This window comes from Thamnophis sirtalis, unplaced genomic scaffold, assembly GCF_051295495.1.
Source record: "Thamnophis sirtalis isolate CommonGarterSnake01/CBP01778 unplaced genomic scaffold, rThaSir2_p1.2 scaffold_1, whole genome shotgun sequence".
NCBI classification, from domain to species: Eukaryota; Metazoa; Chordata; class Lepidosauria; order Squamata; family Natricidae; genus Thamnophis; species Thamnophis sirtalis.
In genome coordinates, this window is record NW_028261381.1 from 143,176,285 (window position 1) to 143,196,983 (window position 20,699).

The following is a 20,699-nucleotide window of genomic DNA, read 5'->3' on the forward strand; positions in this document are numbered from 1 at the left end:
TCCTGTGATACCTTAAAACATTTACTACACATATCCAGGTAGTCTTCGACTTACAACCACAACTGAGGCCAATGTTTCTGTTATTAGTGAAACATTTGTTAAGTGAGTTTTGCCCCATTTTATGACTTTTCTTGCAACAGTTAAGTGAATCACCAAAGCTGTTAAGTTAGTAACATGGTTGTTAAGTGAATGTAGCTCCCCCATTGACTTTGCTGGTTAGGTCCCAAAAGGTGCTCTTCTAACACCGGGACATTGCAACCGTCATAAAAATGAATCAGCTGCCAAGTACCTGTAATCCGATTAGATGATTACATGCAGATTGCAAGCCAGAGGACCAGCTGTTGGGTAACAATCAAATATACCCATAAATTGTATTTTCCACATATTTCCTGCTGCAGCATCCTCCTGTAAAGTATAAGTGTCTGTTTTCAAGGACTACTGTACCCGGGCCAGGGCTTCACAACAAAATCAAGTTTTTTAAAATCATTTTAAAAAACCTAACGAATTTCTCTTCGGGTAAATTTCCCAGACTCCACAGGCAGATATGGCAGGCAGTGAAAGAGAAGCATTTACATCCACATCCCAGTTTCATAAGTACTGTTTTTTGGAAGCTAAGATGCCTTTTTATTTTGCTCTGATGAGAAAGAAGGGAGAGAAAGAAGTCTGGAAGGACAATGCAGGAAAATGCTCAGAAATGAGGGGACAATTCATAGTAAGGACAATTAACCAGTGGAAACAGCTTTGCCTTCAGAAGTTGTAGGTGCTTCATCACTGGAGGTTTTTAAGAAAAAACTGGACAGCCACCTATCTGAAATTGTACAAGGTCTCCTGCTTGAGCAGGGGGTTGGGATAGAAGACCTCCGGGGTCCTTTTCAGCTCTATTCTGACTAAGAGCGGGAATCCGGCCGGCCGGCAACCACTCGCCTCACGCTGGAAACCAAACGTCAACGTCAGTATTTAAACCACGCCCTCCAGAAGTGGTGGGGTGCGGGTGAGGCGGGGAGAAAGGTGTGAGTGGGAGGAGGAAAAAGAACGTTAGAGCCACGTGACTCGGTCAAGCCAATGGAGAGGCAGCCTGCTAGCCCCGCCGTGAAGCAGGCAGGCTAAGAGGACTCTTGGCGGCGGCTACATTCTCCTCCTTCTCCTCTTCCTCCTCCTCTTTCTGCCAGCGCTCCCGGTAGTCGGAGCAGGGGGCGGGGGGAGAGAGAGAGGGAGAGAGAGACGAGTTCCGCGCGGGGTCTGAAGGAGGGAGCCAGCCAGCCAGCTAGCAAGCAAGTGCGGGAGGCGGGCGGGAAGGCGAGCCGGCTGGCTGGCTGGCCGGCCAGCCGGAGGAGTAGAAACAGCTGAAGAAGAAGGGAGAAGGGGAAGGGGAGGGAAAGAAGGCAGAGGCAACGGGGCCGGCACCACTGCCACCATCACGCCTCCCCCTCCTCAGCTACCGTCCTTCCCGGGAGGCTGCGACTCCTCGGCCTGGCGGGCCCCCAGACATCCAATCGGTCGGCCATGCCGAATAAAAACAAGAAGGAGAAGAGTCAGGTCAGGCCCGAGAGAGGCAGCGTCGGCCGCGGAGTAGTCCCAGGCAGGAACAGGCCCTGGGGCTGGGGGGGGGAGGGGGCTGGGGGTTTCTATCTAACTGGTTGGGTGGAGGCAGACTGGTGGGCCTGGGGAGCTTGGGGAGGGGGCGCCCGAAGTGAGGGCTGCAATGCTTGCTCTGTCTGTGTGTGTGTATGTGTGTGTACGTCCCGATTTACTGGAAATTGGGCGAGGTTTGAAAAGGTTTGACACTCCCCTGCACATGAGTGGAAGGTATTACTTGGAAAGGAGTCCTTCCCATCTGTAGTACTTTATAGGGCACTATTCATGTTATGCATACGAATTTCTTGTGTAAACTCATCGCCCCCCCCATTCCAGACTTGATTGGAATGAGTGGGGGGGAGCACGAAGCACGTGTTTGTACCCCGAGGGAGAATGTCTTGCATTTTAGAAAGGAAAAGCCTTAGCACCTCATAAGCTTTAAATCTGACAGTCCTTTTAACCCCAAGACTCTTTGCTGCAACAAACACTAACACACGGCTGCCAAGTTTTTTTGCAAGTGTTGTTTTGGGATGGTTTCTGGATGTCCTAAGTGTTCACTGACCAAAGAGGATGGGCTTATTTTGGAAAGTGACTTAAACTATAAATACTTAGATTGGGGGGGGGGGGTGTTCTTGCAACAGACTGGCAAACTGGAAAGTGTGGAAAGCACTAACAAAGGTTGATGTAGGGAAATCAGTCTTGTTATAATAATAAACTCACTTCAAGATTCACTTGTTATTTTTCTGTTTCATTTTGGCTTGTTTATGAAAGTGTCATTAAGCAAGCTTTAAGGTGCTGTTTTCCTACTGGAGCAGTGTGCAAGTATCATTCTATCGAGGCAGTGGTGCAATCCTATGCTTGTATACTTTGGAATAAACTTTATTGCTTAGTGAGGCTCATTAATTCAAGTATGCATACCAACAGGCTGTATATGTATTATACATATGTATATGTATACTTTGTCTGCTAACTGGCAAATAAAGATCTGGTATCCTATTATTTATTATTGAGTGAAACAGGGAGGTTCTCTTGTTAATTAACCCTATAGTGTTGAATTCTATGGTAGCATCTCCATATATGCTCATAAATGCAAATGTTTATTACATGTATTTTATTACTTTTATTAGAGTACTTTATATGCAACAGGGCCTTAACTGGTTTGCTACAATTCTACTTGCCCTTATAAATATCAAGAATAAATATATAGGAAAATTTGTCTTTTGGCTGAGGGCCTAGGGTTCTTGTTGGCACTTGCATTCTGAAGTGTTTTAAATACATATATATGAGTTCAACTCATCATTTGGTATAACTTTTTAAATCCTACACGTGGAAGCTCCTTGGTAGGATACTTGAACTCATGTGACCTTTCCATATTACAAATTTAATTAGGCCTAACAGAACTTACTCTCTTAGACCTAAGAGAACTAGTCTACTGCCTTTGCTTTTTTTAAACAATTTCATGTTTTATGTCAATGAACAGTGGTTTCAAAACTCTAGTGCTTGTTTAAAAGTAAATGCAGGCCACATATTCTGTTTGATGTAATGCCCATTTTTAAAGTTTACTAAATAATGACTTTCTAAACAAAATTATATTCTAAGTGCGCTTGAAATTTTCTTATCTCTATCAATTTTAGGAACCTCCAAAAGCAGGCAAAAGTGGCAAAAGCAACAAAGATGTACAAGATAATCTGGATATTGAGGTGAGTTTTTAAATACTGGAAAAGTATGCTATATTCTATAAGATTTGAAAGATTTACAAGTCTTTTCTTTTGTGACATCTCAATCTGAATTATCTGAGTAACTTTAAACCATTTCTCACATTTCCTTAATCTAATATATGGATTCTAGGAATGATTATATTGGTTTACTTAATTGAAAGAATTATTACAATAATATACTATAAGTGTTTTATAAGTTTAAGAAAAATTACTGTATAAAAGCCAAGTTTATTATTTAATGATGTATTGACAGATATATTCATGCCCACCCCTATTCCAAAGCAGCTTTTCTGCTTCAGATTCAAGTGCTATGCATACCTAGGAGGATGAACACCATACATAAGTTTCTTCTCAGTGTTTTCCTTTGTTAAGTTTTCTTGCATTAAATATCTCTGTGGGTTTGATAATATTTTCCCTGTTGTTCTACAACTCATATAGAAAAATATTCTCTTTTGCTGGGGAGAGTAGAACTAAGAAGATAGAAGCATACACAGAGATCCTATTGAATGTATATTTAGATTAGCTTCCATAGCTGCAATTCTTAAATTCTTAAGAAAACCACAGAATGGTTAAGAATTGTACGTCATTTAGTATTGCAGGGCATTGTACATGCTGAATTGTGAGAAGCTGATAAAGTGATGGTTTAACATTCTAACACAAGCATTTTATGGTACATATTTTATCTTTTGTAAAAGTACAGTAGAACCTCTGTTCACGAACGCGACCAAATCGGGTTCCAACCAAAAAATTCACAATTTCCCCTTCTGCGTAAATTTTTTTGTAAATGCCAAATTTCCAAAATTAGGTTCAGGTAATAACCAAATTGGTTTGTGACCAAAATTATGGAATGAGTTAGAGGTTCTACTGTACATTGTACATATGTATATGGGAATACTAATGCTCAGTTTGAAATTAAAGTTCTATGAAAATAGAGAACTTGCATATTCAAATGCAGCATGCAGATAGTAGATAGATAGATAGATAGATAGATAGATAGATAGATAGATAGATAGATAGATAGATAGATAGATAGATAGATAGATGATAGATACATAGATGATAGATACATAGATACATAGATAGATGGATGATTGATAGGGAGGGAGGGAAGAAGAGAGGGTGGAGGGATATAATGGGGGAGGGGAAGAGGGAGAGGGTGTGTGGGGGGAGAGAGAGAGAGATGAGTGAAGAATAATATAATTAATTGAATGTATGCATAGATGTGCTTCAGACAGTAGAACTAAATGGGGTAATGATAGGAGAGCTTTGCTGGATCCAACAAAGGGGTCATTTACTGTATTGTGGGAACCTTGTGATCAGTCAGAAGCATTTGGGAAGCAATAAAGGCACAGCCCAGAAGTTGTCAACAGGTATAACAAAGGTACCTTCATTGAATCCAAAAATCTTGCCTGCTTCATATCTAAATGCCACACATTTCTAACTGCAAGCAATATTTTATAGTTGTTCACTAGAAGTTATAATTAGAGATACTGTAGGTTGTAGTATATAAGAATTGTTATTACCAGCAGTGTCATTTAATTTGTTCAGCCTTTTTTAAACAAAAAACATGTAATTCAGGGGTCCTCAAAAATTCCAGGGAGGCGTCACAGGCAATTTAGAATACGGTTGTTTTTTTAAACTCATCAAGGTCATACAGGCTTATCTCTTTCACTGGGCAACCTGGAGCACACTTACGTAGGTAAGCTGTTTTCGCCCTCCCTAGGTTTCAGGAAAGCCTCTGGAGCCTGGGGAGAATGAAAACAGGCCCAACAGCCCAACCTGCAGTTCGGGAACGAACTTCCGGTTGGGCCTGTTTTTCATCCTCTATAGGTTCCAGAGAGTTTCCTGAAGCATGGGGAGGGCGAAAAAGGCTTCCCCCGCCCTCCGGAAGGCTGAAAATCAGCTGGCCGGCTCACACATGCGCGCCAGAACTGCTGTGAGGACTGCTGTGCTGGCAAATATGGCTCTGCATGCCACCTGTGAAACACATGCCATAAGTTCACCATCAGGGCAATAGGAGTTCAGTTGTTTCATGATCCATTTAACTTGCCCCCAGTGCTGCCACCAACATCTCTCCACAGTCTCTATTTTATATAAAAAGTCTCCCTTGACTTGATTATATGGATATAATCACAAGGAGTATATTCAAGGAATATATATAGTTTTTCATAGATCAGTATGAAAAAAGAGTTTGGCAACTCCCCGGGATCCCTTTTTCTAATTTCCCTGTCATTTAGATCTCTGAGATCTCCTCAGGTGTTCCATTCAATTACTAACCCGGGGCTGACCCTGCTTAGTTTCTTCAGAATCAGCATAAAAGTAACCGGGTGCTATTATGTGCTATACTTCTGCCTTGTTAATTTTGTCTAATTTTTGTAAATGCAATCTGAAACTTTCCTGCCTGAAAATGTACTAGTATATGTTATTTTATTCCAAATGTTAGTTAAAAAAATGCCAGATTGTAAAGTCTAAAGATTGTCCGCAAATCAAAGGACAGAAAAAACAAGTAATAGTAACTTACACATATTTTATTTATAATATCTATATAAATGATCACTGTTTCAATTTACATATCACTTTCTAAAAATATTTGTGCACTAGTGAAGTAAACTATTTCAGACATCATGCACAGTTATATAAACATTAAAATGTGAGGTGTCTAAGACCAAAAGAAAAGTAGATTTAATAGCCAAACTTGCAACACAATTGGGTGGCGGGACAAGGGTTGAAACTACATATGATGACGTGTAATCCCAATAGTAGTAAACCTGGTATCATCTTCATTTTCTCAACAGTATCTAATAAAACATAATACAAGGCATCATATATGATGGTTTCTAATACTTAGTCAGCACTAATCAAGTAAGGGTGAATTGGGTTAAACATCCATAATACACTATTTTGTCAGATGCGATACAGGACTGCAATTTTTGGTAGCAGTTCAGCAGCTACCTCTGCCCTGGTTTCAGGAAAATTTCTGCGTGCTTCATGAAATGAGGATTGTCATCACATTCTTTTTTGCATACTCTGATATCTAAAGCTAAATGTTCCTGTTATAATGGATACTGTTTTATTTTATTTAGCATGGTAGTCTCTTAAAACTAGTATATTTTGGGGGAGTTTTGATAAACTGTTAGAAATATAGGTTAACTTCCTTTTTCTCTGCAACTATTATTGCGTCATAAACGTGGATCTCCATATAGCACCATTTATTGCCTTGCTTTGGACTAATTGAGATCATTTTACCATTTTGGCACTTGTGCACAAGCACTGACTTCAACTGCTCCATTTCTTCTTTGTCTCGTCCAAAGAAAATCTTGTGTTTCTCTGATGTGGATTGACCCATTCCAGGCCTTTTACTTTATTTATTTATTTATTTATTTATTTATTTATTTGTTTGTTTGTTTGTTTGTTTGTTTGTCTTGTATGCCGCCCACTCCCGGAGGACTCCGGGCGGCTCACAAAAGACAAGGGAAAGGGGGGAATGAGACAAAGACAACATATTAAAAACAAAACCAGCATTCACAATTTCCGTGGAGGTAGATGCTTCTCAGCTCCCCCCAGCCTGCTGGAACAGCCAGGACTTGGTGGCTTTGCGGAAGGCCGGGAGGGTAGTAAGGGTCCGGATCTCAACAGGGAGCTCGTTCCAGAGGGCCGGAGCTGCAACAGAGAAGGCCCTCCCCCGGGGAGTCGCCAGCCGACATTGGCTGGCAGATGGAATCCGGAGGAGACCCAACCTGTGCGATCTAATTGGTCTGAGAGAGGTAATCGGCAGGAGGCGGTCTCTCAGGTACCCAGAATGCCAATGTTCAGCCATTACATTTTTGCTCTGACAGCATCAAGCTTGCTTTGGGTCATATCCTGATATTCCACAGACTAAGAACATATTTACCTTGGCAGATCTAACTTTTCTTTTGCCTGTGGATATATCAACAGGTGGACATCTTTTCAGCTAGGCAGCTACCTGGAAATTCTAGATGCCCAATATTAGCTTACACAAAATATAAAAAGTGCTATTTTTTTCTGGCATAGCTGAGAAATTACTTAGGTCTTTTTCTCTGCAATCTTACTTCTCTTGCAGTAGATTTATTAAGAAGATGCTAGTAATAAGGAAGAGATTAATTCATACATAAGATGTGAATGCCTAATTATTTATGATAGATTACTTTACATAAGGTCCCTTTGCAAAATACTTTCACATCCAAACTGCCAAAGACGCCATTGAGCTCTTGTGCAGAATGAAGAATATTGGGAGACTTCATATTTGGGAGATATTTAGCATTTACAATAAAGCATTTAATGTAGGGTTCTATAGGTTACATCTGGAGATGTTATCTGCCTTCTGGCATTTGCAAGCATTAAACCATAAACTTCTGCCTTATAATTGCCATATTTTACATATGCATTAGACAAGATCCTAAAAATCTAATATTACATTAATCATTTTTTTTATTTCCTTTTCCAGACAAGCAAAGGAGAGAGAAATTTGTGATCATGTACTAAGACTTCAATATTAGAATTGGAATTTCTATTAACATGGATATTAGTATGACATTATGTCAGGGATAAATTATGATAGGGAAATAGTTTTCATCTGGAGTTTCAGGTTGCCTCCTGCAGCATCTAGCAGGGACTGCAAATTACAAATCTGAATATTTAAATTGTTCATAACTTACAGTATAGTTATCTAGCTTGTTCTTAAAATCCTCCAGTGATGGAGAACCCACAACCTCCCTAGAGAGATTGTTCCTCTGTAGTACAGATCTTATCGAAAATGTTTTACTCACATTTCAACAAATTATCATCATACTCCCTGAAATTCTACCCCCATATTGAATAGCAATCTGAGAACAGAACAAAAAACTCTGTTTTTCTTCTATTTCCACAATATTGTTTTATATGTTCAGAGAAAAATTCTGCCCTTTCTCTACTGTATTCAAAATAATGCAGCAATCCTGCGGTAGAGAAAACAAAGTTCTTACATTTATATTCTGGTTGCTATTTTTTTGAGGATACTTATTAAATTACTTTTTAGCTCCTGTAATCTCTTACTATTCAAGAGCTGATAGATGTTTATTTTTGAAGAACTTTTATTCACACCATCTCCAGTTCATTTTGAAGTAATATAATGTATGTTTCATACAGGATAATATTACTTCTGGTGTTTGTCTAGGCTGATATGGCAAACATACCTTTTTTTCTGGAAAGCTTTGGTTAACTAGGAAATATTTAAAATTGTGAATATTTTTACCATATTTTATATGCCTCTGAACCAGCATACATTTCATTTTTTATACTGAAATGCTTTTTCAACTCTTTTATCCATATTTATAGCATTACTTTATTCAATTATTTAGTGTAAGTGTATTTTTTCACAACAAATTGGTCAGAGCTAAGTGTGGTATAAAATTATAACATGATTATTTATTTTGTCCAACTTAATTAGTAATCAGGTCTTTTTTAATGTTGGTTATCAAGAATGGGGAAAAGGTGTTATCTTCAAGTCCGGGGCGGAAGTTTATATTTTAAATAATCCCTTCTATTAAAACTATGTTTTTGCAGAATACTATGCAGAATACTATGTAATGTTTTCCATTATGAAAGAAGTGGTGGGGAGGGATTGAATTTTCTGAAACCAGTGTTGTGATCTTTAATTTGCATTATTTCCTGGGCAGCATATATCAGTTTTGACCTTGATAGAGGCAGAGTTGCACCTTTTTCTTATTTTTTTATAAATAATTTCTCATTGTTATTCTCCAAATTATTCAATATTTGAAATCTTCTCTATTAATTCTTTAAATTTAGTAACTAGCACAGTTGAAAAGACAATTAGATCAGGGCCATCTTGGAATCTTCACTTTTGCTAAAATGGAGCTGACTTTTTTCCCCTTATTTTTGCTACCAAGTTCTTACACGTTTCACCCAATTCAAATCCAGAATTGAAATTATGACCTTGTGTATTCAAAAATAGAGGGGTTATTGTTTCTTCATCCCAGAATGCAAGAAGAAAATTGCAAATATTATTACAACTTACTACATCTTTAACATGTCAAAGCAGTAGCAATACCTAGCCATCCTTGGCTGATGTCAAGAATATGAAAAGGGTCAGATCTAGTCAGAACCTGGGTGAGAGACTACCAGAGATTTCCAGAATAAGCTATAGATTAAAGTAGGATATGTGAAAAGAAAATCTGAAATAAGGAAATGGTAAAAAAAAAACACCAACCCTTCTATATTGTTGCAAAAAATGCTGTTCCTGGAATTCAAACTTGATTTGAAAAGAGATTTTATTGACTGTTTATTCTAAAATACTATGGCTATGTGTAATTTCTTGTATCATCTTAGTACTGTTTTTAATAATGTTCACTGTCCATTGTAGAAGTTTTCTCAAGATTCTCATGATACCCTTCTTTTGGATGTACATTACATATTGGCAGCTAACCATGAAGTGTATTTGAAAAATATACTATGTTAAATAATGGTACAGTTTTTGTGAGCATTAAGTGTTTCTGTATGTGCTGTTTTGGAAGCCTTTTGTGATATTTTAGGAGGCTATAATACAAGGTGAAAAGTTGCTTTTTTTTTTTTTTTGCTTTTTGAGTGTTTGATAGTAGATTTATAGGAGTAATGAATGATTATTCAAACCAATCTTGTATAATGAAAACAAATGATCAAGAATGTAGAATCTTGACTAAGATGAGTTCAAATTCATCATTGTCATATTTGCTTTGGTATAGTTACATTTTTGTATCCATAGTTGTGAGTTTAATTCCACAGTTATGGAAATTAATATTTTAAAGAATTAGACTGAATGATCAGGACCTGTAATTTATTTCTTATAAATAAACACACATCCTCAGTCTTTAAATTAGAATTTAAGTAGTGATAAACTTAAGTATCTCTAAGTAGTTTATCACTATTAAATTTAAGTTATAAGGTGTTTGGCATGGGTTTAAGTTATAAACCCATGCCAAACACCTTTCCTCAAATGGCTGAAGATTAGGAAAAAAGAAATACTTTGGGGAATAAATAATTTTTCTCAGAATTTTCCTCAAAGTATTCCTTTCTTGAGCACATATAAAAAGTCAACTTTGAAATACCCCGTTTCCCTGAAAATAAGACCTCCCTGTATAATAAGCCCAATCGGGCTTTTGAGCGCATGTGCTAAAATAACCTGAAAATAAATCCTTCCCGAAAATATTGCAACAGCAGCCATGATGTGGCCATGCTCACTGTCTCCTGCACCTCAAAAATAATAAGACCTCCCCGAAAATAAGGCAAGCACTTATTTTGGGCATCAAAAGAAAATAAGACCCTGTCTTACTTCAGGGAAACACGGGTAGTAATATTATTTCAGTACTTTGCTCTATAGTTTGCAATAATATTGCATATAAAATTTAAAAAATTCCCATTTTCAAATATAAAATTCATTGTTTACACAACAATTATAAACAGTTGTATATGCCAGAATTTAATATATTGTAAATCTAGTTTCCTCCATTGGAGGTTATTCAGTTTTTATGACCAGAGGATATCTAAGTTTATTGTGAAAATAAAGTCATAGTTTTGAAATAGGTACCCTAATGCAGGGATCCCTATCTTCTTTGAATCACTGGTGCTTTTGAGAATGTGTTCTGGGCATTCTCCCAAAAAGTTCACCTTGGAAGATAAGTTGATTTGATTTAAAGAGAATATGAAACAAAAAATTCAATCAAAAGGCAGAGATGTAATCTGAATGATAAAATAGAAACTTATGGTTTGTGATCTCCATAACATTTTGTTCAAGGCTTAAGGATAATACTAAGAATAAAGATGATTCTAGAGCTGGTTAACAGCAAGACACGGCACAAATTTCAGCACTTATGACTTACTAATGAAAAAGAAATATATATATAGAAATAAAAATTGTTCAATTTAAATAGCACATTGAAAGGCTTCCATGAAAGTTAACACTTTTAAAATACATTTTTCCAAGGAACCCATGAAGGCAAAAGAGCTTTCATTTTTGAAAGCTTTGAAGCATTTTATTTCTAATATGAGGATGGGTAACAGTAACCATCCCTGTATTAGAAATAAAGGCTTGAATATGATTATTATCATGAATTTCAAGATAGCCAAAAAAAATATTCTCGCTGGAAATGGAGTGTATGTGTTATTGACTTAATGCTATAAGATATGTAGCTCAGGGTTAAACTCTGGGGTCATTGGTGCTATTTGAACTTGGTGGCTTTCTTGCAGATGTTTTGTTATCAACTAGGTCAGTGATGGCAAACCTATGGCACGCGTGCCACAGATGGCATGCAAAGCCATTTGTCAGGCACGCAAGGCACTGCCCTGTCAGCTGACCAGCACTCGTGTGCGCTGGCCAGATGAGTTCACACTTGTTTAAAGCCATTTTTCGCCCTCCCCGCCTGGTTAGGGCGAAAAGAGCCTCCCCCCCCCCTCCCGGAGGTCCTCCAGAGGCTTCATGATCTTCCCTGAAGCCTCTGGAGCGCAAAAAAACGGCCCTACGGGCAAACCAGAAGTTCAGGAATGGACTTCCGGTTTGCTCGGAGGGTCGTTTTGACTGCTCACGAGGCTTCAGGAAAGCCGCCTGAAGGTCCCTGAAGCCTTCGGAGAGCTCAAAACGACCCTCCGAGCAAACTGGAAGTGGCTTCCCCACTTATGGCTCATAAGCCAAAAAAAGGTTCGCATCACTGATTAGGTAATATCAGTGCTACTCATGATGTTACCTAGTTTGGTAATGAAACAGCTTCAAGAAAACAATCAAGCTCAGAACACCAAGAATCCCAGAGCTATAAGGTTTATTTCTATACAAAAAGCTTGGGAAAATTGAATCTTGTTGGAATTTTGCATGAGCAGCAAACCAAGTTCTTGTAGCTTCTGTGCAACCATAATTTTCATCTTCCTCTAAAGTTGTAACTTTTTTTGAAACCGTAAACCAGCTACTATAGATATTAAACACTTCCAGTAACTTTAGTTACTTTGCCTGTTTTTAAAAAAATATGAATAAAAGAGAAAAAGAAATCAAAATATATTAAAAGTCGTTTGCACAAATTTAATCTCCAAAATTGTGTGATGGTTTATTTTATAATCCTGAATAGAGAAAACTTAAAGAAAACCAAACATAGGATCAGTATAAAAAATACTTCTTTTCTAAAGAAAAATGAACAGTAGACATCATCATCTTTCTCAAGAACTTTTATCTTGTGGATTTTGACGATAATATGCCATTTGTTCATTTACATCAAAGTTTCCTAACTCTGCTTCCTATCACTGTGTGCCATTTCCTTTTAGGCTTAGGCACAAAAGCCAGCTGGGTGATCTTGGGCCAGTCTCTCTTTCTCTCATCTCTAGGAAGATGGCAAACCACTTCTGAAAAACATTGTTAACAACATTAAGTGAAGTCTGCATCAATAAAATCTGTTGCTGCCTAATTAACATTCTTTTTAAGAAGTCTCATGATGTTTTGCTTTTTAAAAACAGGTCTCGTGCAAAAAATCGAATACTGTATCACCTGCAACACAGTTATCTAAAATCAAAGTAACTTCTACACAAGCTACAGCAAAGAAAGAAAAACGGCAGAGTTCTTCAAAATTTAGTATTACGAGTAATAGAGAACTACAAAAACTGCCAGCTTTAAAAGGTATTTGTATTTTTTTCACACAAATCATATGCAGGTGGAGATCCCAATGGATTGGGATCACAGTTAATTCAGCCTGTGAGATATTAATTTATTGTGGATTATTTTTTCCTTAGTTTTCTTTGTTTCATTTTGATTTCTTATTTGTGTTATGTTTATATATCTATTTTTCATTACTTCACTAATGTTTTTTACTTTTTTACCACTCAGTATCAGTATCACTTTGGCATAAGGGGCAGACATAAAAATTGAAATAAGTAAATGTTGGTTGTAAATGGCAATATAATGTATTATTGTGGATTCCTTTAAGTTTTATAGCAGAGCTTCTGACCTTTTTCCTTCAAAGATCAGATCTTCACACTGCATCACAGAGCATTAACCAAGTTGTTCATAAACTAAGGAAGTATAGCAAGATTATTGCTTTAGGGCAGAAGCAGCAAAGTATGGTCCAAAATTCATATAACCTTATGCTGTGATAATGTCCAGAAAAAAATAGCTGAGAATTTATGCTGATCAAGGGGTTAGATTTAAAGTAACAAATTCATACAAGCAATTTAGTGTGAGGCTGTAGAATTTTAAAGCATAATATATGCAGATGTTGAACTTGAGACCAGAATGTATGATAACACTTTTGATATGGAGAACACCTATGAATGCATTTTTGATTGACTGCCATCAAATTGTTTTAATAGGAATATTGTAGAATATGCAAAACTCTCAAATTTCCAAAAATTCTTACCTAGAGGAAAGCATTTGCTATATCGATATCTATGAATAATTTTATGACTATGAATTACAAAATTAAAATTTCTTGAAGTTTTACTTTTACATTTCTAGAAAGCATGTTCTCTTTCTGCACAGCATCTTATTTTAAATAAGCCAAAAATTGATTCTGTAATTCTTCAGAAAAAGAGGCACTGCTCTTCCATGAAGCGGCCAGGTTTTTAAACATAAGACTAGCAGCAAATAAACAGGACATAACACTTGACTAGAAATAGCATAGGTTCTAATGATATTATAGCCTATTTTTTAATTAATTATTTTAGAAAGGCTTGACGATACATGCTAAGAGACTTGTCACTTACAATTTCATGCACAGAATTATGCTTTTTGAATCTCTTTACTATGCTGACATAATGCAAATACACAGATGCCATTATTAGGAGTAAAAAGCTTTTATATATTGGGCTGATAATCGTGGGATCCTTCCAAACAATGAGAAAAAGAGAATTAAATAAGATCTAGTGAAGGGAGTTTGTGTAGTTTGTAAGGCATTAATTTCTACAACATGCCAAAGTGGAAAGCAACCATTTGATAATGCATTATAGTAATTGTCTGATTTCTAAATTACTAAGATAAAATCTGGATTTCTTTATTTTTCATATACTTGTAATAATGAGATCTTATCTTGAATGAACCTAAAGTGCTGTAATATATACTTGCTTTGTGAGATACCTTCTATACCAGTACTATACATTGCAAGTTCCCTTTTTGACAAGGCACCAGCAAATTCCATTGTAAGTTACACCAAACTTTATTCAGGTCAACTTTTGCTGCTCACACAAGAATTCCCCCGCTTGCTTTTCCCTATGTCATACAGTATGTTCATAACTGCTTTTGTGATTTTGAAAGTGGACATCATCATATTACTGATATAATGACTGAACTGTGGTGCTGCTTCTTGATCACGATAAACTTCAGTGTGCTGTCTAATGTGTATTTATTTATAAAATATATTCACCCTTGTCATATTTGCTCACTAAAAATCATCATGGTTTCTGAGTATGATTGTTGATTTTCCTTTAAAAAAAAACAAGCTTTGATCAGAAAATTAAAAATAGGAGAAGGAAGTAAAACAACTTCATAGGAACAGTGAGGTAATCACAATGTATCATTATTCTACAGTGTGTTTTCTCTGTATAAGTTTAATACTTTCAAATTTTGTGCTTGTTCAGTTAAAATAAAAAATAGGTTTGATTTCTCGCCCGAGGCTGTAATTAATATTATCTTGTGAGATAATATTGGTCTGTTGAAGCTAAAAACAGTTTTCATTTCTTCATGTTTCAGTAATGCTTGACAAGTGATACATGTGGCCTTTAGGTTTAATGATATAACATGAATATCTTAGATAGTTTATCTGAAAGAGATAGAGAACAGTGAATAACAAAGGAAGAAAATGTATGGACAATATTTTTATAAATATTTATTGTTTATTTTGCAAAAATCCTAAATCTGGATTATCATTAACCTTACTCTGTTTTGGAAAATGGGCGCAGAGAATGTAATTTGCTCAAAGTTACACCATCTTAGCAATATTAAGTCTTAAATGCTATCCATTAGACTGTATGTATTGGGATTTTATAGAATGTATTACATGATAAATGAAGATGTCCTACATTTATTTCAAAACCTGAATTATAGTCATATAACTTTTCTCCAGTCCAGTTGTAAAAACAAAATATTCATATTTAAATGAAATGAACTGGAGAAACTTTCTTCTAATTGCTAGTATTTTAGACAATCCAAAAATGTACTATGCATTTTTTTCATACAGTCTGATGGAATTGCTGCCATTTAACACCAATTTTGCATGTTGCATAATGAACATATATCTCCTACAATATAAACCCTTATTAAATCAATTTTAATGTTTTAATTATTAGAGAGTCTGTTTTAGGACTGATTTTGCCTTAAAAATAAAGATAATCACCTGGCTCTAAAATGTATGTTACATATCCTTCAAAGGCCAGCTCACTTTTGTTTCAATTCAGGACTTGAAAATTGGATGCACCTTTCATAGAGGTCAATTTTAAGGTAGGCAGCCATTAAATTGTGCATGGACATGAGCCCGTATGTTGATTTTAACTCTGTATTTTAGCCTTTTTAAGTATAGGCTAACAACAGTGTTGAGCTGAGTTATCTGTTGTGTTTTGATTAGAATGGCTGCATGTGACATGCAAATGACTGATAGCCTATTTAATTTTTTAGAAAGCCAGCATTGCATGTGCATCAACTCTCTTTTTAATCTGGATGAAAAAAATAATTGGGAAGTGGTAGAGACAAAATGGATATGCACATTCTAAATTTTGACAAAATGTTCAGTGTACATGATGCTGAGATGCTGAGTTTCTTGTTTCTATGTGCCTTCTTAGAGTTTTATTATTGCTCAGTTAAATGCTATTATCTGGAAGAATATATAAAACTTGAACCACATTCCAAAAAACTTCTAATTTGACAATTTGTGTGTGTGTGTTGTACATTTTTGGTTCTGTGTGGCTTTTGAAACTACTACTATCTTGACAGTACTAGCTTTGCTTGGTTATGTTTTTAAACAGTGAACTCTCTTTAAGAGTCATTGGTATTTTATTTCACTTCAGAAGTTTGATAAACAACGAAATTTAATTTGCAATGTAGCATACTTAGGAAGATAACTCATATTTACTATAAATGGTTTACTAGAAAATAAACTGAAATATAAGGGATATTCTTTTAAGTTGCTGTCCATTTTCAAGAAGCCTAAGCATAATTTAATTTTTGACCACTGAAAGGCAGATAATGGCTGGATTTTTATATCATGCTAAGCTGTAATAGTGCTAGGGCTTAGCATAATGTGGTTTCAATGTGTGACCCAGATTGCTATAGTTTATTCAATAAACTGTGATTCAAAAATCTGTTTTAACACCGATAGGTAATGTTAAATTTAAGTTACAGCATTCGTTTTCATTACTCAGATTGTATGAAGTTCCATGTGGTTTGGTTTTAGAAAAAAAATGTCCTATAATGTGCAACTCCTACACTGTAGAAACATTTGGACCACACATCTTGACCAGGGCAATAGATGCAGTTTACATGGACTTCAGTAAAGCCTTTGATTCAGTGGTACACGACAAACTACTATTGAAACTAAGTTCTTACGTCATCTCCGGATCCCTGCACAAGTGGATAGCCACGTTCTTGTCCAACAGGCAACAAATAGTCAAAATAGGGAGGGCCCAATCAAATCCAGCACCAGTTAACAGTGGTGTCTCCCACCAAATACAAGTTGGGCACAAACGATCTTGTAGATGACACTCACTTTTTCAAGGACCTAGGAATACTAATCTCAAATGATCTAAACCCCAGAGCTCACTGAAACATCATTGTCAAAAAGGCATTAAGAGTTGTTAACTTAATCTTGCAAAGTTTCTTCTCTGTTAACATTGTATTGCTAACTAGGGCATACAAAACCTTTGCCAAACCAATTCTTGAATACAGCTCATCCACCTGGAATCCACACTGTATATCGGACATTAACACAATTGAGCAGGTCCAGAGGTATTTCATGAGAAGAGTGCTCCACTCCTCTACTCACAATAGAATCCCTTATGCCACCAGGCTTGAAATTCTGGGCTTGGACAATCTGGAACTGCGCCACCTGTGGTCTGATCTAAGCATAGCACACAAAATTGTCTGCTACAACATCTTACCTGTCAACAACAATAATACACGGGCAAACAAACTCAAGCTACACACTCAAGGTAAATTACTCCAAACTCGATTGCAGAAAATACGACTTCAGCAACAATGGTCAATGCCTGGAATGATCTACCCAACTCTGTTGTTACAGCCTCAAACCCTCACAGCTTCAACCTCAAACTGTCTACCGTGGACCTCACTCCATTCCTAAGAGGTCCGTAAAGGGGGTGTGCATAAGCGCACAAGTGTGCCTACCATCCCTGTCTTACTGTCCCCATTTATCTGTACTTACTTCCTTTGTTTTATGTTTATACCTGTACCTCCTATCTTGTACATGCTTGACAAACAAATAAATAAAATAAATAAGAATCATATCTTGAATGTAATTAGTTTTACACATTTTTAACCTCATTATGTTTATAAACTTCCTTGCTTCAAAAAAGTAATGTAATGCAAGCCAGGACACTAGCTCTCTTAGCTAGTCCCATAGCTAGGAGAGCCTTTACACAATTTTACATTGTGCACCCACTGCATCCTTTCTAAAGGGGCTGTGTGTAATCACTCATGCCCTGGTCATCTCTTGATTGGATTGCTGTAAAACGCTGTATGTGGGGCTATCCTTGAAGAATATTTCGAAGCTACAACACATACAGAACGCACTATGGATAGTTCTTGAGGCTCCTAAGGTGGCAAATATAACATCCTTGTTGCTCAAGTTGCACTAGTTGTCAGGTGGCCTATCCCACTCACAACAAGAGAATATGCTTTTCATGGATCTCATCTGTCAAGTAATTTCGACTGGTGGAATCCAGGATAAGAGCCTTTTCTGTTGTGCTTTCCACCCTTTAGAATATTCTGCTACCAGGATGAGGTGAAATCTAGACCCATGCTCTTGGTCTTCCAGAAGAGGGCAGTGCCAGGGTAAGCATGGCAAATGACAGGGGGTGGGGGTGGGAGGAAGGTTTGCTCTGGAAACCTTCCCTGCTATTTCGGCTCATCTGGCTGTGGTTATATCCTTCTGATATATTCAGGAATGATTTGTCAAGATTTACTATCTTCTGGCATCTCCCTTAGTGTTTTTCTTTGGTATCTGTCCTGCAAATTTTAAATTGTCAATGCACAAATTAATGGCAATATATGTTTAACTGCTGTTACTTTGACTTGCTTATTTACCTCATATCAAGGGAGGGAGAGAGAAAAAAACCCAGTTTCCTTCATCTGAAGGCAGTAGCAAAAAGTAAAGAAAGGTGAAGTAAAATTGTAAACAGTCGCAGTCATGTGATTTTCACTTAGCAACCACTTTGTTGAACAACCAAGTTGCCAGACACAATTGTGATGGCTGAGGAAGATTACTCATACAGTCCGATTTGCACATTTTGAAAATGATTTTAAAAACTGCTTCAGAATGCAAGTGAATGCAGTATTTCTCTGCTATTTACAGATAGTCATGCAAGCGACCAATGCTTGCGCTCCTGCGTGGCCCAGTTCCAAACGGAACCATGTACTACCAAATATGTAATCTAGAGGTATGATAGGTAAACAAAATATTACCTCAGGCTAATAACATTGTGAGCAGCTTTGCAGTAATACTTATAACAATCTTATTTTCTCAATCATATACATACTATCTTATCCATCTGTCCATATTCAGGAAAAGAGAGCCCATTTGTACATAAATTATTTCTTCTTCTGCTCTCTTTTTAAATTCTGTTTCCTGAGATTTGCATTATTAAAGAAAAAAAATCTCAAATTCAGTTAATGAATTGAGTCTTAGTTGCTTTTAAATGCTTGAGTATACTAGTCAACTGTAAAATCAATTGCTCTGTAATAGATAAACAGAAGACCAACAGCAGAAAGGCAAATGTGATAAAGAAACAGAATATTTTTTTCTCCATGTCCAGAAAAAAAATCAGATAAAGGTTTCTGCAAGCAAACTTCATGTGCTCTCCATGCCGTAATTGTTTTTTAAAGATGTATGGATAAATTCAATGTAACTGTTGCTTTCAGACTTTTCAAAGAAATTTACATATGTATCATATGTGTATTTTGGAGATGGCAGAAAAATTACATTTTCTCTGAACAGGGTTATAGAAAATTGTGTAAAGCCCTAAAAGTATAGGCATAGTGTTTGTATATTTGATGTAAGTTCATTAGAGAGGAAAGAGAAATGTTGACTATTTATGTCAAATGCAACTAAAGTATGAACATATTAATCTTTTGAATGCATGATAATTCTTTTTCATTCCTACTATACTTAAATATATTTATCATGTTATGCTGCTATACTCTGCCTTTTTTACTAGTATTTTGAAAGAGTGGTTTAGATTTTAATTTACTAGTGATGAATAAAAGTAAGCACAAGCTGACAATATACATGCTGAATGCACAGTGACAGTCACACAGAGAGCTCTTTTCATTTGCGGCTTTCTAGAGTCATTTTAAGTTAATGTAGATAGCCAATCAGGTTTCTCATCTCTGCTGACATCACTAACTAGCCAGTTCCCTCCAGCTGCAGAGAGCTTCAGTTTCTTTTTTTTTTTAAACTAAAATGGAGGCTGGTTTCTTGCCTTAAGGAGTACACCGCTTTCTCTGCTGAAGCCTAAATGTTGACATGTAATAAAGCTGGCAACAGAATGGTGGTAGAAGCAGCCAATTCAAATGGGCCGTTCCAGCCTGTGGCCCTTTTACATATTCGAGGTAAGTTATTTGTGTTTGAATGAATTGTAACCTTCTGTGACTAGCTATTGTGATTCTCGGGTAAGGAAAGCAGGAAGTCTTTTGTGGAAGAATCCATTTTTGTTTTGATGCAGATTTATTAAAGTTGCAAAATTAGACAGCAGGTTTATACTTTATTTTTAAACGATTGAACAATTGGGTGAGCTGCTTGCAATGTTAAACAGGTTTTACTGCTTTCGACCCTGGTGCTCCCCTCCCCTCTTTCAAGCTATGCTGATGTCAAAGGATGTGAAGTCACTATCCCAGAAAGCTGTTTGTGAGGAGTGGATGAAAGAGAAGCCAGCACTCTTTAAGTTACATTACAGATTTTCCAGAAAATTGCAGTTTTTTAGGACACAAATAAACCATAACATACATAATAAAAATGATTTTTGTGCGTGCAATGACACTTTCTTTATAACCAGTAATAGAGTTGTCAAAGTGCTGAAAGACACTATCCATTACATTTATCAAAGATATGTAAAACACATCCAAAGAAATCTGTTATTTGTGCAATTTGTCATTGATGGTGATTTTGCGTTCCTGTCTATTATGCTGATTAGTAAAGGATGAGGATACATGTTGCTATTTTG

General features: G+C 36.6%; 1 protein-coding gene across 7 annotated transcripts in view; it reads left to right on the top strand.

Moving 5' to 3' along the window:
• The first annotated feature begins 1,241 nt into the window (after positions 1 to 1,241).
• The window catches only part of PPP2R5C (protein phosphatase 2 regulatory subunit B'gamma), a 61,862-nt gene continuing 42,404 nt past the window's right edge, over positions 1,242 to 20,699 (top strand). For 2 of the 7 annotated variants that reach the window (XM_014076284.2, XM_014076285.2), the window contains exon 1: positions 19,885 to 20,088. In XM_014076284.2, coding sequence (XP_013931759.1) covers positions 19,995 to 20,088 — 94 coding nt within the window. In that variant the 5' untranslated portion in view covers positions 19,885 to 19,994. Of the gene's footprint in view, positions 1,537 to 3,209; positions 3,276 to 12,779; positions 12,940 to 19,884; positions 20,089 to 20,699 lie in introns of those variants that run through there. The other 5 variants (XM_014076283.2, XM_014076282.2, XM_014076281.2 and 2 more) reach the window with 5 other exon arrangements.